Here is a 27471-nt window from a genome sequence, read left to right as displayed (position 1 = left end):
AACAGTACAGGCACTGTGGAAGACGGTTTAGCAGTTCCTCAGAAAATTAGGTATAGAATTACCGCATTACCCAGCAATTCCATTTTCATGTGTACATTGAGGAGAATTGAAAGCAGGGGCTTGATCAGATGTTTGCACACTGATGTTCATAACCGCATTATTCATAATTGCCAAAAGACGGAAGCAACCCCAGTGTTGCTTCCAACAACTGATGAATGGATAAACAAAATGCACTATACACTTAAAATAGAATATTATTCAGCTGTAAAAAGGAATGAAGTTCTGATACATATGACAACGTGGAGTCAACATGTTGAGTGAAATACACCAGACACAAAAGAACAAATACTGTATGATCGCACTGATATGAATTTATTAGAATAAACAAACTCATAGAGTTGGAGACCAGAATATAATTTCCTAGGGCCAGGGTGGGATTGGGGAATTGGGAGTCTGTGCTTCAATTTTATGGAGCTTCTATTTGGGGTGATGAAAAAGTTTTGGTTGTAGATTTGGTGATAGCAGCACAACATCGTGAATGTAATTAATAGCACTGAATTATTTATTTGAATATGATTAAAGGGGGAAATTTCTGGTTTTATATATGTTACCTGGATACAAAATTTTATAAAACCCAACACAGTGAGCCCTAATGTAAACCATGGAATACAGTTAATAGTACAATTATAATAATGTTCCTTCATCAGTTGTAACAAATGTGTCACACTAATGCAAGGTGTTATTAATTGGGAGGGCATATGGGAACTCTTATGTTTTATGCATGATTTTTCTGTTAACCTAAAACCTCTCTAACAAAAACAAAACTAAGCCAAACAAAAAAAGAAAAGAAAAAAGGCAATCCCACTCCCCAAAAATAGAGATGATTAATCTTCCAATCAAACAAATGTATGAGAGAGGCCTTGCTCAAAATCATGATAACCATCTGCCATCAACTATGAAGTGTGATCAACACAACCACTTGCACCTGAATTCCAAAAATGAATGAATGAATGAATGAATGCATGAATTTAAATGGGTATAAAGCCTGCCTTAATCAATAAACCAGGTTGGTTCACTCATTTGGAGCCTGGTCTCACAAGCATAAAATAGGAATGCTAATGTAACCTTCCTTACAGGCCCATCGTGAATGTTAAATTAAATTCATGTGAAACACTTGACTCTGTGCCCGGTACATGGTAAGAGCAGTGTGAATGCTAGAGATTATTATTAGCAATAATCTAAAGCGATGTCCTCATTCTTCTTTCCTGAGTAGCTTTTGTCTGAGGAAGAATGAATAGAGGGCTTTATCTAAGGTTCCTCTGATACCAGGAGTTCACTGTCCACAAATGCTCTGTATCCTTCCTTAGTCTGTGCCACCCTTACCTTCCCATCTTTGGAGAAGAAATAAGAAGGAAACCACTCAAAGTGGCTAGAGTGGACCACTACTGACAACTAGGAAACAAAATGAATGGTCCATACATGGGACATCAGACACACTGGAGGGCAGGCTCCCTCTTCTTGGATTGGCTCTACAGTACATCTCCTAAGATTATGGGAAGGGGCTGACTCTGGAGTAGTCTTCACAAGAATCATGTGGCAACAGGCAGAGAGAAACTAATCTCAGAGACATTCCAGTCATACAATGCTTAGCATCACTGGGCTGTCCCCAGCATCTGGCCTGCCCAGGGAGCACAGGACCCCAACAGAATAGGAAGACAGTGGTCATTATGCTAAATATGAACTTTCTCATATTCAAGTTCCCCCTGATAGACCCGTAAACATTAAAGTCTGAAAAGTGGCAAGAAATTATTTTAAAAACAAACAAACCTTTTCCTACATGTAAAAAAGTGAATCAAAATGGAAACAAAACCAGATGCAGTAAATAATGTATGCATTAAATAAAACTGGTGTTCAAAAAATAGTCTCAGCCATTCTTCTATTTACCCATGATAGTTTATTTAACTGCTAAATATAGGGGCATATTAGTATTGCTGTCAGCTTAATAGAAGGTATTAAGGCTCAAACAATGGATGAGAAGCTATAGGTAAATCTCTCATATGCTGGGTATTAGTAGGGTATTTGAGGTGCTATATGACTGCAGGAAACTTTTCTTTTAGCTCCACTGCTGCATTGCAGTACATAAAGGGAGCATTCATTCTGAAAAAAATAAAAGTTAAATCTAGTGAGTGGTTAGCACCAGCATTCCAAAAGACTTCAGCAGCCTGTGCTTTCAGCTTCTGCTGCAACTTCATTGCTGCAAAAAAAGAGAAAATAGTAGTCAGCTTGATGGAAATGAATAAATTCAGAAAAAAATATGCCAGAAAAGTTACACATTAATAGCTTTGGGCATTTCATCTGATATAAAAAATGGTTTATGGTAGGAAAAATTAGTTTGTTTTTATTCCTCAGTACCTATTTGTCATATGATTTATTAGCATAATAAAGACACAGCTGTACCTACATATCAGACTCTGATCTCATGAGATCTCAGCAGAGGTCCAAGGGGTCCTTAGTTTTGAGAGGCTAGTGAGGCCATAAGGATCAGCATTGCCATATACTACTCACAACCCCTCATCCTTCAATCAGTTGACTGCTGTTTTACCTTGCTTGCCTTTAGCAGTGACTGCACCATTCCCTAAAATGTATCATCTAAAACAAGGATGTAAAGTGAGTAGAGATTAGATTAAGTCCCAGATTTTGCAAACTGGAATATTACAAAAAGTCAGAAACAGCAAATGAACTTCTTGATACACACACACACATATATATATATATATATATGCATATATATCAAGATTAATAGATATATATAATGATTTGAATGACTTTATAATGTTGTTATGTTATAGAGGAGTGATTCCAATATTGTCTTTATCCATTCAATCTCTGTATGTTCCTATTTGACAGACAGACTGTCTGGAACAGATAGATAAACTTAACTGAGTGGAGTCAAGCATCGGCAGCTGAGAAGACAGATTATACAAGTCAAGAGACAAAAATGTAAAAAAGTATCAGAGATAGGCTAGAAGAGAAATTTAACTCTAAAACATTACTCTTAACTGGAATAATGTGAGGAAATGACACCAGATGAGGAAACCACCAGAACTATATTTCCAGGTGACTGACAATGCAACATGCCAAAATGGATGGTGAAGAAGGAAGGCCAATTGTTCTTCTGTAAACAATTCTCCTTGCTTTGCTCTGAGCAGAACCATGGGATAAAGAGGCAGTGATCAGAGGAAGCTGTGACTCACAGCTGGCTCCAGCGGGACTATGAGCTTTGTGCAAGAAGTAAGTAAAACAGAAAAAATAACCTACCAGTATGGATGGCATAGCCAAGGAGCTAAATTGGGCTGTTAAACATTGACATATTCTGCATTCATTTAAGAGAAACTGCATTTGTTAGACAAGACAGAGGAGGTAAAGTAAAAGGTACTAAGACAAGAGGGTAGCTCCATTATTTCACACATTAGTTCTGGCCATAATGTATCACCATACAACAATCATGAAAGAGGAACCGAATTGCAGCCTTCATCATCTGGGACCTTCTGAAGCTTTATAATGATGTGAGGAAATAAGATTATATTATATCACCTCCCTTTTTCCTAATAAATAAAATCTATCGCACATTCGATTTTCTTGAAAATACCAACATTGAGTACTTAAATACAAGAGATTTAAAAATTCATCATCATGGATAACACCTATTAAGAATCATGTACTTTATCTGCTAAACTCTTTACAAGTATTAACACATAACTTCTCCATAATCCTTTGATCCCATTTGACAGAGAATGAAACTGAGGCTCAAAAAGATTAATATAATCTTTTATTAATTATAATTAAAATTATAATTTTATTTAATTATATAATCAATGAAATATATTGAATTTATATTTAATTGATTATATAATTAATATTAAATATAATTAAATTTTATTTAATTATATAATCAATTATATAATCCCCAAGAACTTGAAATTAAACCCCAGTTTGCTCAATATTTTCTATTTTTTTTTGTTGTTCCTGTAGTTGTTTGTTTTAATAAACTCTGTCACCAGAAGAACAGGAGTATATTTTAAACAGAAGATACATAAGGAGGGATGCTATAGACAGGATTATAACTCTTAATAAAATGTTGGACTGCTATCTTTCATACATAAGACTATGGTTAAATAAACAACTAAACCATACTGAAGAAGAACAGGTGATTGGTACCATGACACCATGCTGAAAAACTCAGCATTACTTTTCTGCTCTTCCTGAACCCACTGGCAGATCAAAGTAATGTTTGACATCACAATCCAGCAAGCTGGTTTGGAGTTATGCATTATTCTATGATAAGGAGAGCTTATAAATTGTAGACATTTTGTGGACTTCATCTTTCTTTGCAAAACTAAGTATAGGTAGAAATCTTAACTTGTGAAAAGCAAGGTAGAACCTGTAAGAAAAATGAAGATCAAAAGTAAAGCAAAGAGTTCCTTTATTTTCAGGTTAGTAGCCTTGCAGTTAAGGGTCAGGTTAATTTTTCATATTGTCAAATGAACAACACAATTACTTTGGATTTTAGAAAATATGAATGAGAAAGATAAGAGATTAGTGAAACTGTAAGAAAATAATTTTCAAGAGCGAAAAATTTCAAACATGTTTGGGCATAGAGTTAACTTTGAGTAATAAGTGATTTAGTCTCAGGAACTTGAAACTGATTACTATTTTTTTCAAGATTGTAAAATGCTTAATGCAGAACAACAACAAAAAACTATGCCTACTCTTTCCTACAAAATGAAAGCCATTATCTTCTAAAAATAAGACACACATGGTATTGTAAATATGAAAGCAAACTTCATATATGCAGAACAAAAATTCATTTCCAGAAAATATATCATAATATCTTCACTTTTTGGATATTCATTTTTTTGTGTGAAAAATTTAAATGAATTAGTACTTTTGTATAATAATTAACTTTGGTGTAGAAACACAAAATATTGCATCAGAATATATTATCCATGAGACAGAAGGTATAAAACATACAGCAATTAAGATCCTATAAAGGAAGAATGAAAGAGTATGCAGGTCTAAGGAACTCTGGGGAAAAGATCAATGAATCAGGGGTCAAAACCATCTAATATCTGGATGACCTGTGCTCCAAACAGTTATTAATTCTTGTTTTATTTTTGTTGTTGTTCATTTTTCTTTAACCAGTTTTATTGAGATATATTCACACACTATAAAATCCATCCAAAGTCTACAGCAATGGTTCTAATCAGAGTTATGCATTCATCACCACAATTAATTTTAGAACACTTTTATTACTTCAAAAAGAAAAGCCCCATGCCACTTGTACCCCCCTTTTATTGACACAGCATTGGTGTGGTACCTTTGTTACAACTGATGAAAGAATATTAAAATATTACTGTTAACTAAAATTCATAGTTTGCTTTAGGCATATTATTCCCATATGCCACTCTATTATTAACATATTATATTAGTGTTGTACATTTGTTCTAGTTCATGAAAGAATGCTCTTATATTTGTACTATTAGCCACAGTATTGTTCACAAGAGAGTTCACCGTGTTATACAGTCCCACATTTTATCCTCTAGCTTTCCTTCTAGTGACATACACAAACCTAAACTTCATCCCCTTTCAACAACAATCACACAAATAATTCAGGGCTGCTAATTATACTCACAATAATGTGCTACCATCACCTCTATACATTCTAAACATTTACAATCAACTAGATTAAAAATTCTGCATAAATTAAGCCTCAGTTCCTCATTCTCCACCCTCACTCTATCTCTGGTAATTTATATTCTAGATTTTAATTCTATGAGCTTGCTTATTATAAATAGTTCATAATAGTGAGATTATACAATATTTGTCCTTCTCTGACTGGCTTATTTCACTCAACATAAGGTCTTCAAGGTTCATCCATGTGGTCACATGCAACAGAACTACATTCCTGCTTACAGTTCAATCAGATTCCATTATATGCATGTAACATTTTGTTTATCCCTTCATCAGTTGATGGACACTAGGGTTGCTTCCATCTTTTGGCAATTGTAAATAATGCCACTATGAAAATCACCATGCAGATGTCTGTGTCACTGCTTTCATCCTTCAGGGTACATAACTAGTAGCAGGATTGCTAGATCATATGGCAATTCTATACTTAGCTTCCTGAAGAACTGCCAAACTGTCTTTCACAGCAGCTGCACAATTTAACATTCTCACCAGCAGTGAATGAGTATTCCTGTTTCTTTGCATCCTCCCCAACACTTGCAATTTTCAGTTGTTTTAATAGTGGCCATTCTATTGTGAAATAGTATGAAGTAGATATCTCACTATGCTTTTGATTTGCATTTTCCTAATAGCTAGTGATGTTGACCATCTTTTCAAGTGCTTTTTAGCCATTTGTACTTCCTCTTTGGAAAAATGTCTATTAAAATATTTTAAATTGGGTGGTTTCTCATTTTATTGTTGAGTTTCAGGTTTCTTTATATATTATGAATATTAAATCCTATCTGATATGTGGCTTCCAAATATTTTCCCCATAGAGAAGGTTGTCTTTTCACTTTTGTGACAGTTTTTTGATAAAATGTTTTAATTTATCTGTTTTTCTTCTGTTGCTTGTGTTTTGGATGTAAAGTCTAAGAAACCATTGCCTAAAACAAGATTCTTAAAATGCTTCCTTACATTTTCTTCTGGGAGTTTTGCAGTCCTGATTCCTATATATATATAGGTCTTTGAAACATTTTGAGTTAATTCTGTATGTGTTGTGATCTAGGGGTCCTCTGTCATTTTTTGCATATGGATATCCAACTCTTGCAGCACCATCTGTTGAAGAAACTATTCTGAGTGGATGGGGGTCAGCCTTGTCAAAAATCAATTGTCTCTGATTTTCGAACGTGAAATGTCTTTCCATTTATTAGGTCTTATTTGATTTCTTTTAGCAATGTTTTGTAGTTTTCTATGTACAGGTACTTCCTTCCTTTGTTAAATTTACTCCTAGATATTTGATTCTTTTAAGTTGCTATTTTACATGGATTTTTAGAAAATTTATTTACAGATTGCTTATTACTAGTGTATAGAATCCCTAATGGTTTTTCCTTGTTGATCTTGCATCCCATCACTTTGCTGAACCTGTTTATTAGATCTAGTAGCTTTGTTGCTGATTTCTCAGGACTTTCTATATATAGGATCATGCCACCTGCAAATCATGAAAGTTTTACTTATTCCTTTCCAATTTGAATGCCTTTTATTTCTTTTTCTTGCCTAACTGCTCTAGGTAGAATTTCTAGCACAATGTTAAATAACAGTGGTGACTGTGGGCATGTTTATCTTATTCCAGATCCAGCCTTCAGTATTTTACCATTGAGTACTATATTAGTTGTAGGTTTTACATACATGCCCTTTATCATGTTGAGAACATTTCCATCTAGTCCTATCTTTCGAAGTGTTTTTATCAAGAGAGGATGGAGAGGTGGGGGTGCTTGGGTAGCTCAATGGTAGAATTCTCACCTGCCATGTGGGAGACCCAGGTTGGATTCCAAGTCCATGCAGCCAAGCTTCCCCAACCCCCTCAAAAAAGAGAGGCTGTAGGATTTTGTCAAATGCCTTTTCTGCATCAATCGAGAGTTTTTCTCTGAAGGTCAGTTTCTATCTTTTTCCTAGGGTTTCTTGTTGGTTGTCTGTGCTAAGGATTTTCTTTGATGTTTGGTCCAACATATTCTGGACCTTTAGAATAGCATGTGCTTAACTGATCAGATTTTCAACTCTTCTTCATCTGATTCTTGCTCTAGATATTTGGTATAATTTTTGAGATTGCACTAATTGTGTAATTAGTTCAACCCCAGGAGAAATCTTCCTTCCCAGTGTTCTTTCTCTGGGAATAATGATCTCTTCTATTTATTTTTTATTTGCCTCTATAGTTTTTTAATGCTGCTTCCATTGTCTCTAGCTACTTTGGTCTGGGAGGCATGTCCTGGAAGGAAGTCCTAGAGAGGACTTTCTCAAGTTAGTATTCCCCAGTCAAAACAGAACCAGGGTCCCACAGAGGGGACATAGATGGTCCCAAAGTACCCTGGGGTGGAGACCTGTAAGTATTTCAAACCATTTTTCATGGCTTCCTAAATCTGTGCTTTCCTGGCCTTCCCAGCAGATGACATTCTTCATCAAACTGTTCCACTTAGTCACAAGGTATTCTGCTTTTAAGTCTCAACTGACTTTTCCCTACTGGGGCTGTGAGCCACTTATGGCTGAAACCATAGCTCAGAGCTATAACCCTGTTACCTGGATTTGCTAACCAAAAGCCACAAACAGTGAGGCCATGCTCACTTTACTTGGGGAAGGATTGTCCTTCAGCAGACTGTTCCCTACAGCTCTAAGAAAGCACTGTGTCTTTAAATCACCCCCATTTCCACCCCTGTAAATAGCAATGTTGACATAGGCTGCCAGCTTCTTTTTGCCCAGGGCTGGTTGAATATGTATCTATTCTTAGTGCCAGGACCTAGCATTCCAAATTTGTTAATCAAAAGCTGCAATTAGTACTTAGCCGTGCCCCACCCACCCCACCCCCACCTGTTTTGGGGAAGAGGACATTTATTTCCAGTCAGGGACTAAGCCCCAAGGCAGCCTGCCATGAGAGTGAGAGATGGTCACCAGCCTCCGCAGTGTGGAAAGTTTTACTCATAGGTCTTCACCAGAGTTTACCATCTTTCCTTCTCTTCTCTGGATGGTCTGCAGTGTTCTTCCAGTCTCCAGACAAGAGCCCCTGGACAGTTTTTCAGACAGTTCCTGGCTCTTTACTAGCTGCTCTGGAGAAAGAATGGAGCACTGAACCCCCTTCTCCACAATCTTGGTCTTATCATTTTATTTATTTCTTTTGAAAAAACTAGAAATAGTCTTCCAAAGTCTCTACAAAGAGAAAGTATAATCTTTCCAGTTTTTGACTTCTGCTCAGCATTGCATGACTCACTACAGTATAAAACTCAACTTTAAACTGGCAAGATGACTTTGAAGGAGGGAATCCACAATTGTCAACCCCCTACCTCTCCTAGAGTAGACTCAACTGAGTCCCTAATTGAGAAAAATAAGTAAAATTGATTTCTTTGTATTGGATCTTTCTGGGTCAGAGCCTCTCAGATTTCAGTTCTACCCCTTGTGAACTAGACTGGGGGCTTCAACATGGGAAAGTCATTTTGATGGAACCCCCTGCCTCCAAATCTGGTGGCAGGAACGTTGCTTCTTTTATTTCCTTGTCCACATGCATGCCTGGGCAAAGTGGCTATCCATTCAGTTGCTTATTTGTTGCCTTCCTTTTCATAAGAAAAATTTATCCTGACCCTTTAGCCAGTTATCTTTCAAAGCATATGAATCTGCTTTTAATTAACCATTAATAATACAGAGATTCCAAATTCTTGCCTAATATTACAACCTTGAACTCTCTACAAGTTTCATGAAAATTCAGTTTAAAAAATAATATTTATGGAAAATTGCCTGAGTGGAACAGAGTGTACCCATTCTTGGTAATTTAACTTTTACCCTTGAATCAAACTAGAAAATCAGAGTGGCTTCCATGGTCAAGTTATTGATTTTCTCTTCTGTATATTCTCATCTGTAGAATAAAGATAGAAGAACAGGATGCTGTCTCATAAGATCAGAATCTTATAAGCCAATGGAGGTTCTGAAACTCAAAATAAAGTAAACACTGAAGCTTCTATGCTACCACAACAGCCACTGAGTCACAGCCACCTTACTGGCAGATTTGCTATCCTGCCAACACCTAAATGTTTATACGATCTGAAGAGAAACCAGAGTATATCTTGCTATATTTAACTGTTTATCAAAAATCTTCAAAAAGAAGGAATAAGAAAACAACAGAAGAACTTGCCTTGTATGTGTTTTGTTAGCACCTACTGAATGATACGCTCTGTCAAGTTTTATTAATAACCACAGGGGCATCTAAAATGCGAGAGCCTCAAACATGTCTAAATTATATTTTTAGAAATCAATTAATGGTGCCCTGGGCAAAACCTGCCTTGACCGTTCTGTTGAAAATAAAATAGGCCTAGGACTTCACGCAGCATGTGACATAAAAAGTGACAAGTCTATTTATGTGTTGTTCTCAAGTATGACTTTCACCATTGAGCCTATAGAAAGAGAAGTGGGTTGTAGAGTGGTTGTGGATCAAAGATGACTGAATTTGCAAGACAAGATAAAAACACAATTAGAAACAACTGTTGCAACTAAAATTTAATTTTCTTCGGCATAACCCTACTCAGAAACCATTTATTTCAGGCAGGAAATTTGCTCCAAATGAGATAGTGTTAAATAGTCACCTACTTGGAGTTGGTGGCATTCACCTGAACAGTTGAAATCTGTGAAACTGACCTTTGAAAAATTGATCAGTCAGCTGACCACAATGATCAGATTGATTATCTAAGGGTCCCATTAGGTTATATGGGACTTCATCAATGCCCAGCTATCTTTTAAAGGATCATGAAAAGCACTAAATAAAACCTTAATTGGAATACATGAAGACCCTAGCCCTAGGCTCAGCTTGCACTAAAAACTACGCCCAGGTGCAGCCCAAGTAGTTCCCAAACTTTGCATGGCATACCAAAAAAAAAAAAAAGAGTGAGAAACAAAGTACTAGGCTTTACTAAGGATCTTATAATAAACCTTAACATGGATCAGATCTCTTCAAGCTGGCACAGAAACAAAATAAAACATAGAAAAGAAAAGCAGCAAAATTATTTAAGAAAAAATATATATCCAGTATTATGATCTAGTATCTTGTATCATTTGGTGTCTGGCATCATACAGTATCTAGTATTTTTGACATCATGAATGATCTCTACAATCATGATTGGATTCAAGAAAGGAGAGTCTGGACGTAAGAAGGACCGACAACTATCTTTGGAAAATTAAAGAATAATCCCAGGAAATCTGAGAACCAGTTGGGGAATTTTACGTAATTCTTTATTTGTATTTGACTTGTAAGTGGAATGATTTACTCTTTGGGCCATATACTAATAAGATCAGAATTGCTTTATAAATCAGATACTTTTTCTTGGTTGATGTGTTGTAGATAAATAACAAAGAAAGGGTTCAGGGAAAATATACAGTTCAATATTACGCTTTGAACCCATAGTCTAAGGAAATGTGAAAAGTTGTTAAGTTGCTCCAAAGTGTGCCACCATTACTAAGAAGTAAAACATAACACTGGAAGCATAAAATGGTGCTTTTGTTTAGTCATTTAGTTTTCTTCTAATACTAACTTACTGTCCCTAACAAATGTTAAACTGCAAACTTTAATTTCTTTTATGGTGTTTTTCATATGTTTCAAATAAGGACTAAAATCATTTTTGATATCTTATTCACTAGCTTAATTTTAATTTTAGTCTCCAGTGTTATGAAAATTGATGCCCAAAAATGTAAATATTACATCTACCCTGTTTTTCACATCTGTACAAACTATTTCACATTACCTAACATTCAGAAGTTCTCAAATCAGTATTCATTATCCAAACTGGATGTTTTTGTTATTTAAATAACCAACCAATTTTCTCTTATTGTGTAGATATAGCTTATGTAAACTTGAGCAAAATTTATTGTATTTGAGAGAAAAAGAACATTTGATAATATTTTACATCCATCTGAAATGTGAAAAAAATTTATTCAGCCATTCTCCTATTTTGGATATATATTGCATCCAATTTTTTACTATTACACAATTTTCTGCCATCACACTGAGAGGGCTAAATATTTGAAGAGGGTTTATAATTCAATAAGAAAACTATCACCATACCAGTAAATAAGTGCATAACATAAATGTTAAAATAAAATGCACGAGGTGGACAATGGTGGTGCAGTGGCAGAATTCTCGCCTGCCATGCCAGAGACCTGGGTTTGATTTCTGGTGCCTGCCCATACAAATAAATAAATAAATAAAATGCACAAAAATAAAGAGAAAACAAAGTAAAGTATTTAAAAATGCATATTCATAAGAAAAATAATTTATTTCAAATGGCAAATATTTTAAAATACTATAAGGGAGAAAGATTTAAAAGCTGGCTACATAAAATACAGTAGTGTACTTAAGAACACAGGCATGAGGCAATCAGATATAAATTCAATTCCTGATTGTACAGACAATACTTCCAGCTATTCATTTTAAGCAATATACTAATTTCCCTCAGCCTCAGTTTCCTTATCTGTAAAATGGGAATAATTATAGCATTTAGAATATTTTGTGAAATTAAATGAGCATATACAATATATACTACTGGTTCTAACACTTAGCAATCTCTTACTAAATTAGTAATTATAATAGCTATAATTATTTTTATTAAATTATAATTTAATTATCTTTAAAATTGACAGAGATGTGATTAAGGATATAAATCTATACCTATTCATAATAAAGCCTTTTTATTTTATTGAAAAGTGTTAGAGCAAAGATCACACTAGTCTTCTATAATAGAGGTTTTATAATGTGCAGAAACAGGGATGTCAGATTATGAAAATTAAGATAAATTGCCTTAATTTGTGGGAAATAACTAAGGAAAAAAATCAGATCAGTTAGTCTTCTCATCGGAATTTCATTATTCCAACTTTTCTTTTGTATTACGCTTGTTTTTTTCTAAACGCAGAGGCTGCAAACATGAGCATGCCTAATTTATGAGTGTCTGAAATGAGTGAGCTCACCCATTTCCTTCTTCCAGATAAGTCCTTGAACAATCACTTTTTTTAAAAAAAGTGATATTTTCTACTTTATTCAAGAGGACACAGAGAAAGAAAACACTGCTCAGTTACTCTTGTGCATGATGAACAGAAAATCAAATAACCCATAGAGAGAATATTTCTTTACAGATTTTTTTCCTTATTCCTTTGCTATAACTTCTATAAAAATAAAAAGTTTTAAAATTTCCTTTCGTCAGTTCAAAACGTTGGAGTGTCTAAACATCTGCACCAAATTTGGAGGCTATATTTAAACCAGTAAACTTTTGCTTATCAACCACATGCCATATGCAAAGCTCACTTCTGCGGGGTTGGTGCTTGATGAGCTAAGTAGTCACCCAGCAATGTAGCTGAAACAGGGATGCCATGAAATACCATGTGACGTCTGTCTAAGAAGACACATTGTATGTATTATGGGGCATCCATGACTTTCTAGAGAAAGACGAACAGCAGTTTTGCATATGAATCCCAAGGACCAAATCACGAAGGCAGACATGGGATAGAAGGGGTTGGTTTGTGATCAAGGTGCTACACACATGGGACACTCTCGTACCACCTTCCACTTTCAGAAGCAGCAGGAATTTAACTATCAGGTGATTCTGAACAACACAGTGTGGGCCAGTTAGTCAATAATTCTTCCTAAGGAAAAAAAGGATGATTTTTATTAACATTATTTTGAAAATAAGATTGGTTTATTTCCACAAACTAATATCAAACATAAATGGAGAAATGAATCCCCAGTTATAAAGCAACTATATCTTACATTTACCTCTTTGAATCAAGAGTCTCATGTTCAGGAATAGCCACCATTGGATGACTCAGCTTCACAGAAAACATGCCCAGGATGTGATCAGGAGTAGAAGTGAGAGAAATAAATATTTAAATTTCATTTAAATAGATAGATGACCATAGTAGATTCTACCAAATGCAAACATTAACATTTGATGTTTGAAGAAAGGAAGATATTCTTAACATAGAAAAAAGTTTTGAAAGATGGTGAGCATTTTGAACATGAGGCCACACCGTATTTATCTTGTGTCCCACCCAAAATCTAACGGTGTTTAGTACATAGCATAGACATACATTAAATATTTATTCAATGAGTTAATTGCCAAAACACACTGACAGATTTCACAGAGAGGAAATGAAGTTAAATTTATGTTTCATGGCTCATACATAAGCCTTTAATTGAAAACCCCAAATCAAAAAAGACAAATGATGTTCAGATCCAGTTACTGTGGATCTGAAGATCTTTGAACTGAAAGTAAATGCATACCAGGAATATATTTAAAGCATTGTGCATTATTGTGAATATTAAATCTCAATACCCAGGGACTTCATAAACATTACAAGATGTCTTATAAGATGACATTATCTTAGTGTAGTTTACAAGTTTTCATGCTATATAGATTGTTACTATTACATGGGTTTTCTGAACACTATAGAAACAGTCTTATTAAGACAGAAGTAAATCATAGAGATGCAAGAAAGAAAGAAGGCACAAAAGAGACAAAGAGAAGAGCAATCGTTTCTAAAGAAATTTGTTTATCCCTTTTATGGTAATCACTTTCACTCCTCATCCTATCTTTAAGATAGCCACATCTTTAGGGTTCCCTGTTTACCAGAAATAGTCCCTATTTCCGCTGTTATCCAGGGCAAATCAAGGCTATGGAAATGATTGCCCCCACCCCTTTTATTTTCAACAATGTCCTAGTTTGGGGAAAAAAAATCCAATGGAAGAGTGACTAGACAGGTCCTAATCCTCCACAGTGATTTAGAGGAGACAAGCAATTTAGCATAGACCATGAGATGCTACTTGGGAGAAGCCAAGAAGATCTCCACCTGCACTACCCTAGGCAGACTGTCAAGGAGGGAGCCTGCTTTAATTTTAAACTATAGCTTCACTAAATTCCAGCCATTACATTCTGTTCCCAACCATGAAATCCCCTGGGTATTATAGTATCATGTCTCCTAGCTTCCTGAGACTATTGGTTTAAATAGAAGTCTGACCTGGCCCCAAAGCCAACTAGAGATCTAAATAATATTCCAGAAAGCAGCTGAATCTATCTACTTTCTCCTGTTCATTCTTGTTTCCTGAGAGCCTAAGTGACAGGTTTAGGAGGCGAAAGGGTGAGAAAGAAGGAAGGTAGACCAGGAAATTTAAAGCGGGTGGGTTTATTTCTGCGCTCCTAGGCAGAGTTCACTGAACCCAGGATGGAGGGAGGTGAGTTGCCTGCTGGCTTTGGCGTGGGTAGCTTTTAAGAATGGGGGTCAGGTGACTTCCGAAAGAGGCGGTTCATCAGTTCTGGAAGTTATGTGTCTGGAAGGGGCAGCACAGCCTCCGCAGATCAAGTTGCAGTGCCCTTCCCCATCCCCCAACCTAACACTAAGCAAGGTTTTGGATTGGACCCTATATACCACTTCGAAATTTAAATCCAAGTAACTGGAGACAGCAGTCTTTTATATTCCTAGACTAAATGGTATATATCAATATGAATCATAGGAGTTTGTATGATATCAAATCTTGATCCCCCATCCTCCTCAGACAGAGCAGCATTATTTTGAAATTTGAAAATGTTCTCAAAATGCCATAATATTTAATTGAGATAGGAAAAGCAATTGAATCATTGTGATGCCAACTTTATTCCATTCTTTCTTTCCAACATTGGTATTCATCAATTAAACTTCATTTCATATTAAGTTCAAGACATTTTAACCTTGAATCTTAAAAACAATGTATCTTAATCAACAAAAGAGAATGGAAAATGGCAATTCAAGTTCATTGGTGTAAGGTTTGAATCTGTTACCCCAGGAAAACCTATGTTCTGTTAATCCAATTTTGTGGGGGCAGACCTATAGATGGATGGGACCTTTTGATTAGGTTGTTTTCTTGGAGATATGACCCACCCCATTCAAGTTGGGTTTTAATGTGTTTGCTGGAGTCTTTAAGGGAGAGATATTTTGGAGAGAGCTCAGAGCCTCAGAACCAAGAGAAACTGAGAAAGAAAGCACCCTGGTGAGAAGCAAAAAGGACTCACAGGAGTTTAAGAGCCATTTGAAACCAGAAGATGGAAGAGAAGGATATCATAAATTTCCATGTGCCTTCCCATGTGACAGAGGATCCCTGGATGCTGCCTTTCCTCCAAGAAGTTTCCATCTTGTTGGTGCCTTAATTTGGATGTTTTCATGGCCTTAGAATGGTAAATTGTAACTTAATATATCCCTTTTGTAAAAGCCAATCCATTTCTGGTGTACTGCATTCCTTAGCAGCCTTAGCAAACTGAAAGAATTGATGATCCTCAAATCATTTGTATTTGCCTTTAGAATGCTTTTTTCTATTTATGATCTTTTATCTCAGTAGCTCCTCTTTTATTTTCCTCAAATTGACCAAACATATGCACTCTTGATCACAGCTGCCACAAAATGAATATTAATAGTTTATTATGATAAATAGATATTTATTCATAATAATTTATTGTGTGCTCACATGATGCATTTATATGTATTGGCTTATTTGGGTTTTACTTAGTGAGGAGGTCACTAACATTATCCTGTTCCACAGATGAGGGAACTAAAGCACAGAGAGACTGAGAACTTACATAAAGTCAGAACTAGTAAGTGGCAGAACGAGGATTAGAATACAGAATGACAGTCTACAGAGACTATGCTCTCAAAGCAAGCAAGTATGAAGCCTGCAGGGGACAATCTGCAGGGGAGGGGAGAGAAAAGACAGGAAGGAAAACAGTGGAAGGAAGGAGTATGAGCCATAGGGCAAAGGGAAAAGCCACATTCAGAAAGCAAAAAGTAGCCCATTCAGAGACAAGCAGTTCAGGGGTAGCTGGTATAGCTATGAATGACCACGCAGGAGAAACAACACAATAAAGTATCCATATCAGAAGAAGAGTCTGGGCTTATTTTGCTGGCAATGAGAAGCTACTAACATGCTTTAAAAAGAGATACATGCATGATAAGATTTTTATTTTTTAAAAAGGCATTGATGTATAGAAGAATGATTGTGGTGAAGGGATTTTGGAAGGTATTTAAATAATCATTTTGAGAGAGAGGAAAAGGAAGACTAGACAAGGGTTTAAATGACAGCAGCACTTTGGATAACAGACTCAGGTCTTTCTAGGGGGCCCTCTACTCCCTAAGATCAGCAAAGACAAAACAGGTACACAAGTTGATATACTGTTGATTAGGAAAGAAAAATGAGAAAACTTGGGGAGTAATACAACAGAAACACAAGAGGATAAAGATGAATGCAGAGATTAAGTGATACATGAGGACTAGAGATGTTGAATGGAGAGGACAATAAAACAAGGTGTGAAAATCCTTTCTTGGTTTGAATGAAAATAATGAAACTTAAACATTAAAATAAATTCTGCATAGATGAATTGACTTGCTAGTTGAATACTGAAGGACAGAGAGAGCCATCCAAGGTTATGTATTTGCTTGTAAATGTTCTAGAGAGCAAATGATTATTTTGCCTTAAAGAAAAAAGTAACTAAAAAGTCGCTAATTTTATCATCAGAACATTATTTAACATAAATGGATCAATGAAATGGAAAGATTAGGTAACATGAGATAAAACAGGCTTTTATTCTGGATGGAAAGTCCAATCTCAGTTATTTTACAACAGATTAATTAGACCATTATTCACTAACCACTGTTGCATAATCAACAAGTGGTATTTGGATAAAACTTTCAAGTTGATTTTTATTGCACTTTTGATCACAGCTGCCACAAAACTAACATAAAATCTTGTGAAGTGTTTGTTCCCAGTGTCGGGCTTTCTCACAAAGGTCATTGATTCTCCAGAGATGATGTAAACTTCTCTAATGATGGTTAAGATACAAAACTTCCTCAAACCAGCTGAAGAAATTAGAATCCTGCAACTAGAAAAAGGAAAATATGCAAAATGGGGTTAAATCACTTAAGTATTTAATCTATTTAAGAAATGGAATTTGAAGCTTAGTTTGTGTTCAACTACTCTCTTTTTGTGTGAAGAAGTAGATTTTCTTATCTGACAATAAGTATGAAATTGAGGAAGTGTTGAAAGAGGTTTTAATATGTTAAAAGTGATACACATTTGCTCAGAATTCACTTCTTCAGGATTGCTTTTTGTTGAACCATACACTCAACAAACCTCCTTCACTCTATCTTTAATACATTGTACCCAAGCCTTCTATCTGTCAACTTAGATTTGTGAATTATTCAAGCTAAAGTATATTCTTCTTAAGAAAGGTCTCTCAAAAGTAAACATGGACAGATGATGTCATCAACATGGCAATGCAAAACATCCCCTGAATAAACATCCCCAGAGATGCAGTAAATAATAGGACAATCACACATGCTTAGAACCCAGAGGGTAGTAAAAACTGGGGAAAAACTCAATAAACATTAATTGAAGAAAAAGGAAAATATAAGGTAGGAAACTTCTGTCCTAGACAGACCAGTCCACTCTATCTCCCCCACTTGCTGTTGCACACTTTTGGAATTGCTCAGATCCTTCCAACTTCCGACTGGAAATAGCAGTAATATAACGCCATTCATATCCAGACATGAGAGCCCACGTCCACAGAGACCTGGAGTGGAACACAAGCCAAGCCACTGAGGAGGGCTGCATACAAAAAGGTCCCCAGGAATGAAAAAAAAAAGAGAGAGAGACTGTACTGAAACTGTAACTGGAGAGTGCTGCACACACTCAATATATCACCTAAGAACAAAATTGAATTTTCTGGAGTGATAACCTTTCTGGATTGACCCCATTTGGCTCCATAGGGCTAGATACTCTAACAGTAAAAAAAAAAGGAAGTAGAAAAGCCTCACAGCAAAAAAAAAATTGTGGGGAATGGGAAATTGTTCAAATGAACAGCTGTAAGAAAGGAGGGCTCCAGAACAGAAAGAGAAAGGAAAACAAGGCACTGGATGAGAGAGAGAATTTAAGCAAATCATGGGAGCTGGGGAGAAGATTCTGCACAAAAGCAAAGAGAATATATAAAAATTATCAGAGGAGGAAGAGAGGCAGGGAAGTTTTCTGCTGGAGGTGAAACAATTACATAAAAAGTGCAATCTTAAAAATTGTACCACATATCCAGGGCAACAATCAGATGAAGAAGAGCTGAGATCTGATTATTAAACACAGGCTATTCTAAGGGTCTAGAATAAGTTGGCCCAATCATCAAAGAGCCTTAACACAAAGCCAATTACAAATAAAATTCCAGACAAGAAGAAAGAGACCTTCAAAGTTAACTCATGAAGATAGCAGATGCCTAGACACAAGCAAAAAATTACAAGCCATATCAAGAAACAGGAAGATTTTTTCAAGGGAAAAAATGAAAACATCAGAGGAGACTCAGAATTTGGAACAACTAATCAAAGTTCAAACAAATCTCCTATATCAATTCAAGGGGGTGAAGGAAAATATGCATTATGAGACAAAGGATATTGAGAAGTCAATGTGTGTAGGATTTAAAAGTATAAAAAGAAATATAACAGAAAGTATGTGGATGAATGGCACAATATTAGAAATTAAAAATACACTAGAGAAATACAATAGCAGATTTGAACAGACAGAAGGAAGAATCAGTGAACTAGAAGACAGGATAATTGAAATCACACAGTCAGCCAAACAAAAGAGAAAATAACAGAAAATATAGAGAGTCTCAGAGAATTCAATTACAGCATGATGAGCATAAATACATGCATCATTGATGTCCCAGAAGGAAAAGAGAAGAAAAAGGGGCAGAAAGAATATTTGAGGAAATAATGGCTGAAAATTTCTCAATTCTTAAGAAAGACATAAATATAGAGATCCACAAAGCATGATGTACTCCGACAGAATAAATACTAATAGTCCTATCCTAAGACACACAGTCATCAAAATGTGAACTGGCGGGCAGGCCATGATGGCTTAACAGGCAGAGTTCTCGCCTGCCATGCCAGAGACCCAGGTTCAATTCCCAGTGCCTGCCCATGCAAAAAAAAATTGTCAACTGGCAAAGATAAAGATAGAATTCTGAAAGCAGCAAGATAAAAGCAATTTGTCAAATACAAGGGACTCTCAACAACTTAGTGCCAATTTGTCATCAGGAACTGTAGAGGTGAAAAGTCAGTGACATGACAAAAGGTACTGAAGAGAAAAACTACGGTCCCCAAATTCTTTATCTGGCAAAACTGTCCTACAAACATGAGGGAGAGTTTAAAATATTCCCAGATAAACAAAAAACTTTGGGATTTTGTCAACAAGAGACCTACCCTACAAGAATTACTAAAAGGAGATCTGCAGGTTGATAGGAAAAGACAGGAGAGCATGGCTTGGAGTAGTATGAAGAAATGACGATTATCAGTAAGGGTAGCTAAAAAGGTAAAGGCAAAACCCAGTGGTACTGTAGCCTTAATACACAACTCTATTCTAAGTCCTATGAGAGTCAGAATATAATTGAACAAGAAAAAGGCATATTTCCTTACAACAAACATGCAAAACATAAAGTGGCAAAGTGAAGCAAAAATAACATAAAGAGGGGAAAAGAGGGATGTGGGAACAAGAAAATGTGTATACTATTAAAGCTAGGTGGGTATCTTTTCAAATTAGTAAATTAACATGTAGGTTGTGTGATATAAACCCAAGAGTGCACACAAAGAAAGTATTTTGAAAATATACAGAAATAGAAATGAGAATAAGATCAGTCATATACTTTTCAAAAGATCAACTATACAGAAAATGAGGTTGCAATAAAGGGTAAGTGAAACAACAACAACAAAAAAGATATGACATATAAAAAACAGAGGACAAAATGGCTGAAGTATTGCCTTTACAGTAATAACAGAATGTTAAAAACCAAACTCTCCAATCAAAAGACAATGAGTGGCAGAATGGATAAAAAAAAGAACATGACCCAAAGATATGTAGTTTACAAGAGGTCCATTTTTGACCCAATGACACAAATAGATTGAAGGTTAAAGGTTGGAAAAAGATATTCCATGCAAGTAGTAACAAAATAAAAGAGCTGGGGGTAGCTATACTAATATCAGATAAAATAGATTTTAAATGCAAAAATTTTATGAGAAAAGAAGGCCACTATATGTTAATAATTGGGGCAGTTCACCAAAAAGGAATAACAATCATAAATATCTATGTGCCTAACCATGTTGCCTAAAATACATGAGGCAAATATTGGCAAAACTAAAGGGAGAAATAGACATCTCCATAATAATAGTTACAGACTTCAATACACAACTCTCAATAGATGGAACATCTAGACAGAAGAACAATACAGAAACTGGGAACTTGGATAGTATGATAAGTAAACTAGGCCTAACAGACCCATGTAGAACATTGCACCCTAAAATAGCAGGATATATATATTTCTCAAAAGAAAATTGGTCATTCTTTCTCCAGGATAGACCACATGTTGGTCACAAAACAAATCTCAATAAATGTAAAATGATTGATTTTTACAAAGCTTCCTCTTTAACCATAATGGAATGAAGTTGTAAATTCATAACAGGCAGAAAATTGGAAAGTCTACAAATATAAGAAAGTTAAATAATATACTCTTAGGAGAATGGTGGAACAAAGAAGAAACTGCAAGGGAAATCCATAAATATCTTGAGAAGAATGAAAATGAAAACAAATCACATCAAAACTTATGGGATGCAATGAAGGCAGTGCTGAGAGGAAAATGTATAGTCCTAAATGCTTACATTTAAAAAGATGAAACAGCTAAAGTCAAAGACCTAACTGCACACCTAGAAGAATTAGAAAAAGAACAGCAAACTAAGACCAAAGCCAGCAATAACAAACATTAGAGCAGAAATAAATGAAATTGTGAAAAAAACCACAATAGACAGAATCAATAAAACCAAAGTTGATTCTTAAGAAACTCAATAAAATGAACAAAGCTTTAGATAGATTAAGAAAATAGGAGAGAAGATACAAATAAAATTTTAAAATGCGGGGGGGGGGACATTACTAAGACTCCACATAAATAAAAAAGATTATGAGAATATTATGAACAACTGTACACCAACAAATTAGACAAATTGATGAAATGGATAAATACCTGGAAACACATGAAGCAAGCTATATTTACTCTAGAAGAAACAGAAGGCCTCAACAGACCAATTATAAGTAGAGATTGAATCAGGCATCAAAAACCTCCCAACAAAGAAAGTCCAGGACCAGACAGCTTCACAGGAGAATTCTACCAATCATTCCAAGAAAAATTAATACCAGTCCTGCTCAAACCCTCCCAAAAAAAATTGAAAAAGAAAGAATGCCACCTAATTTTTCTAAATCACCCTAATGCTAAAGCCAGATAAAGATCCCACAACAAAAGAAAATTACAGACCAATTTCTCTAATAAATATAGATGCAAAAATCCTCAACAAAATACTTGCAAACTGAGTTTGACAGCACATTAAAAGAAGTATACACCATAATCAAATGGGCTTTATCCCACGTATGCAAAGATGATTCTACACAATAAAATCATTTATACAAAACACCATATTAACAAAATGAAAGGGAAAAATTACCTGATCATCTCCATTAACACAGAAGAGGCATTGACAAAATCCTACATCCTCTCTTGATATAAACACTTAGAAAAATATGAATAGAAGGAAACTTTCTCAGCATGATAAAGGCCAAATATGAAGAGCCCACAGCTAACATTATACTCAATGGTAAAAGACTGAAAGCTTTCCCTCTAAGATATGGAACAAGATAAGAACATTTCACAGTCACCACTATTATTCAACATTGTAACAGAAGTTCTAGCCAGAACAATTAGGCAAGAAAAAGAATAAAGGACATCCAAATTGGAAAGGAATAAGTAAAACTTTCAATATCTGTAGATGATATGATCTTATTTATAGAAATTCCCCCAAAATTGAAAACAAACTTACTAGGGCAAATCAAAAAACTCAGCAAAGAGTCAGGATACAATGTAAATAAGCAAAAATCAGTAGTGTTTCTGTACACTCATAATAATGAGCAATTTCAGGTGGAAATCAAGAAAAAAAACATTCTAAATAGCAACTTAAAAAATCAAATAAATTAACCAAGGCAATAAAAGGCATGCACACAGAAAACTGTAAAATATTGCTAAAAGAAATCAAAGAATACCTGAATAAATGAGAGACCATTTCGTGTTCATGGATTGGAAAACTAAATATCATTAAGGTATCAGTTTTACCTGAACTGATTTACAGATTCAATGCAATCCCAGTCAAAATTCTAACAACGTATTTTTCAGAAATGGAAAAGCCAATTAATAATTTATTTGAAAGGTCAAAGACACAAGTAGCCAAAAACACCTTAAAAAAGAATGAAGTTGGAGTACTCACATATTCTGTTTAAAAGTATATTACAACGTTAAGTGGTCAAAACAGTCAGTATTGGCATAATGATAGACATATTGACCAATGGAATAAAACTGAGAGTTCAGAAATACACCTTCATATCTATGGCCAATTGATTTTTGACAAGGCTACCAAGTCTACTCAACTGAGAAAGAATAGTATCTTCACCAAATGGTGCTAGGAGAATTGGATATTTATTTGCAGAAGAATGAAAGAGGATGGCTATTTCACACCATACACACAAGTTAACTCAAAATATTTCCAAGACCTGAATATAAGAACCAGGACTATAAAACCCCTAGAAGAAAGTGTAGGGAAGCCTCTTCAGTGCTGTGTGTTAGGCAATGGTTTCTTAGACTTTATTCCCAAAGCACAAGCAATGAAAGAAAAAAATAGGTTAATAGGACCTCCTCAAACTTAAAAACTGTTGCCCATCAAAAGACTGTCATGAAAGTGAAAAGACAACCTACTCAATGTGAGAAAATAATTTGAAACCACACATCTGATAAGGGTTTAATATCCAGAAGATTTAAAGAATTCATACAACTCAACAGTAAAAAGACAACCCAGTTAAGAAATGGGCAAAAGACTTGAGTAGACACTTCTCCAGATAGGAAATACCATTAGCTAAAAAGCACATGAAAAGAGCCTCAACATCACCAGCTATTAGGGAAATGCAAATCAAAACCACAATGACATATCATTTAACACATACTAGAATGGTTACTATTGAAAACAAACAGAAGACTACATGTTAGAGGGAATATGGGGGAATAGGTATACACATTCATTGCTGGTGGGAAGTGGTACAGCCACTGTGGAAGACAGACCTAAATAGGAGCCTGTTCCTTTTAGATGAACTTAAAGATCTCCATGTCAGTGTAGTCCCCACTGTTCCTACTATGGGGATGCCAAGAATCAGAGGTCACCTGATCTCGTAGCACCTATTATCATTATTACATATGTATCTGGCTTGCTTCACTCATTCCTGTCACCTTCCTGGATAAATGAAGCATTTTGAATTAGCAATCTCTGATTCACAACAAAGCCCAGGGTATGGTTCATTTACCCTGGGAAATCTTCTAAATTTCAGATTCTGGCCCAGTAAGTCTGGGGAAATGTCTGAGATTCTGCATTTTGAACAGGCTTTCAGGTGATGCTAATGCTAGCAAAGGTTGAGTAGTGAGAAGATAGTCAACATTTTTGTTTGAGTTGATGGGGTTCATGTTTTTCAAATATTCATCTATTCACAACTGGAATGAACTACACTCAAATATCCTAACAATTAAGTTGTACTGAAGTTGCATAATAAGTATTTCAGCACAGATTATTAAAAATAAATATCTGTTAATGTGCCTGGCACTTTGCTGGAAGTTAGCAAAAAGATATTGTCCCCATCCATGGTGACTACAGTCTAGTGGGAGAGACAGATCTGAGTTATATATCAATAATATGTAGATATGAATACAAAATAATATTTTATGAAGTAAAACTACAGAGTGCTATGAGGGTTCCAAATAGATAAATCTGTCCTATTCTGGAAGGATGAAGCAATATTTTCCCCAGAGGCTGAAATCTGAAGGATGTCTCCTTTTAGAGACAGAGAGTTTGAAGAGTGTATATGGGATCAATAGCTATTAAGAAATTACTTAGAGTATGGTTGATTGGACGAGAGTTAGAAAATCTGGAGTGCTATGAGGTAAATGTCACTAGCAATGACAGTCAGAAACATGCCACTTCTATCAAAAAGGGAATTGTCCATATGTCTTAAAGATTTAACCTGCAGTAGCCTAATATATAAATATATATACATTATGGAAAACATCAGTTGTGAAAATATTTATATTTAGAATTTAAAAATAGTTTCTATTTTTGGTAATGCCCAAAGGTTTATAAATTTGACTATGAAACTAACTCCTTTTGTATCCTGGGTATAATCACTTTCTCTCTGGGCCTCATTTTCCTCATCTTTAAAATCTGGACCCTAAGTAGTTGAGTTCCAATTCCCCTTCTACTTGGATAATGCAATGGATCTGTGATGCTTAAGCAAAAATCTACTGGTTGATAAATGACTGGTGTCTTAGAAAAACCATTCTTTTTTTTAGAATTGCCTGTTCTGAGTAGCAACAGAGGTAGGATCTATGCATATGGCAACAGTAAAAATGAACTCCCCATAGAATCCTGCTAGTATGAACTTTTATGACGCTGCCAAGTTTCACAATATTCCCTCTGCCAAGTATTATCATGTGCTCTGTCAAAATTTGGTACATGTTAATTGTTTCATAAGCCCACAGAGTACTCAATGTTGAATGCTGATCACTAATATCTTTATATCAAAGTCTGAATTCTAAGAATACCAATAATAATACTAAAGATTATTCTGCCATGATCTCTGTAACAGGTCTTTTGAGATTATGGCTGAAAACCCCCAAATCATGCTATCTTTATTCTTAGTCTTTTCCTTTTTCACTCCAGGGGGCAGACACTCGGAACATATTAGAATCCTCTCCCCCAACCACTTTCTAAAGGACAGTATATTGGAATTTTTTTCCACTCTGCTACATTCAGCCTGTTTTGAAAACAAATACAACATCCTCTGTTTACTCACATTTTTCATCTAGAACTGTTTCTTTCTCAAGTAGAAAACCACTTCCCTAGGGAATTAACCACACCTTCACTTCTTTCAGTGCATTGCTCTCAGGTTGTGAGGAAAAAGGAGCAAAAATCTATACCCCAACCAACACCATTTTAGGACTCAAAATAAATTCCAGAAATGAAATCAGAATTGTGAAGGAAGCATATTTGCAGTCATTTTCCTTTTCTTTATCCTTTAAGGGCATAATTAGTTGTTTAGTAATATAGGCAAATTATTGTTTTCAATATCATACTACTCTAGTACAATCATAAACTAAATGTCTCTATTTCTTCACAAAAGATAATGTCAGCAGAGGTTTTTTTCCATCCCATTCTTTCTCTTCTACAGATATAAGGAGTATTAGCAATATTACTCCAATGTGACATACAATTAGAAAATGAACAGCTCTGTATTGACTCTCCATCTCATAAATAATTTGAATTCCTGCCCTGCCTTAGTCCCATTCCAGCTCTCCCTAAAGAGAAACAAATGATTCCCAAGTTGCAGGTAACCCACCCTAGAATTTGTGTGTGTGTTAATGACTATTAACTGGTGTTTCCCCATGACTTGGAAGAGTATTTCTGAGGAGGAGGATCAGGTATGACTGTGATGAGGTCAAGTCATATTCACCTCCTTTCTAGAGACCCTACCAGACCCTGCTGTTTATTATCACTATATCCCCCATTTTCCCTCCCCAGCAGCACCCTGGGCAATTATGGATGCTGTTGAGGAAGGATAGGGTATATGAGCGGCAAACAGACAGATGAACCCAGGATTGCATGTCTGCAGTTAACTAGAGGGCTGCTTCCTGTATTATGCCCACCAGCCTCACTTTCCTGGAGTAGGCCCCTTTCTTTCATCCATACATTTCCTTATGCATTGTTTTAAGCTAGATTTCAGGAATGATGTAAGATTTACTAATACTCTTGCCATCTCAGCTGTACACTTATAAATGATCAGCATACATAGTGTTTTTCTCACCATGCCCTTGCCCTAAATGTATGGTCCCGACAAGGACTAAAGTCTTGGTCTTAGGTGGTGGAAGTTCTGAGCAATTCTCACACAGCTTTGTTTTCCAGAGTCTTGTTGTGGTCTAAGATCTTCCTTTTGGAGAACTGTCTTCTTTTACTCCCAACACATGCAGGAAACTACTATGTTCCTGCTAGAAAAATGCATCAACAGTCATGATAGTTCTTCATTCAAATCTCAAACCATAAAATATGGGGGGTATTTACTGATTGTTAAAAACTCCCTAGAAAAATTCTACAATATTAGTATATTTCAGTCATTCTGAAGGGTTAGTTCTTTTAACACGTATGATAAAAATGTTTATGATACTACCAACTTTTCCTAAGATTTTTAAGATCTAGAATTTTATAAATGATTAAGATGTCATGTGAACATGGACATGTAAAATACATTCTCAGGTATACAAGGCCTCAGACTATTTGCCTAATAAAGACCCACAGTGAAAACTTTCTTAGATCAAGTATTCAAATAAGAAAACAAACAAATACAGAAGGATGCTGTAAGAGATATAGGAAAGAAGGATAATAAACTCCCAATTTAAATATGTTGCCCTAAAGAAAAGGACAAAAAAGAGAAATTATAACTATAACATACCAGAAATAAAAATCTAGAGTTGAGCATCAACGTGACTGTAGGTAATAGAAGGGACCAAATTGATTTGTCTTACTAGAGGAAAATACAGAAATTGATAG

General features: G+C 35.4%; 1 protein-coding gene across 17 annotated transcripts in view; it reads right to left on the bottom strand.

Moving 5' to 3' along the window:
* Positions 1–1936: 1936 nt before the first annotated feature.
* MLIP (muscular LMNA interacting protein) overlaps positions 1937–27471 on the bottom strand; it is a 285799-nt gene continuing 260264 nt past the window's right edge. For 12 of the 17 annotated variants that reach the window (XM_077162113.1, XM_077162114.1, XM_077162112.1 and 9 more), the window contains 2 exons: positions 13517–13569; positions 1937–2254 (listed from right to left, as the gene is read on the bottom strand). In XM_077162113.1, the coding sequence (XP_077018228.1) occupies positions 2215–2254; positions 13517–13569 (93 nt within the window). In that variant the 3' untranslated portion in view covers positions 1937–2214. Of the gene's footprint in view, positions 2255–8597; positions 13387–13516; positions 13570–27471 lie in introns of those variants that run through there. The other 5 variants (XM_077162100.1, XM_077162110.1, XM_077162106.1 and 2 more) reach the window with 3 other exon arrangements.

The sequence above is a fragment of the Tamandua tetradactyla genome, chromosome 5 (assembly GCF_023851605.1).
Source record: "Tamandua tetradactyla isolate mTamTet1 chromosome 5, mTamTet1.pri, whole genome shotgun sequence".
Lineage (NCBI taxonomy): Eukaryota > Metazoa > Chordata > Mammalia > Pilosa > Myrmecophagidae > Tamandua > Tamandua tetradactyla.
Note: the sequence above shows the minus strand (reverse complement) of the source record. Positions and strands in the feature narration are given on the sequence as shown.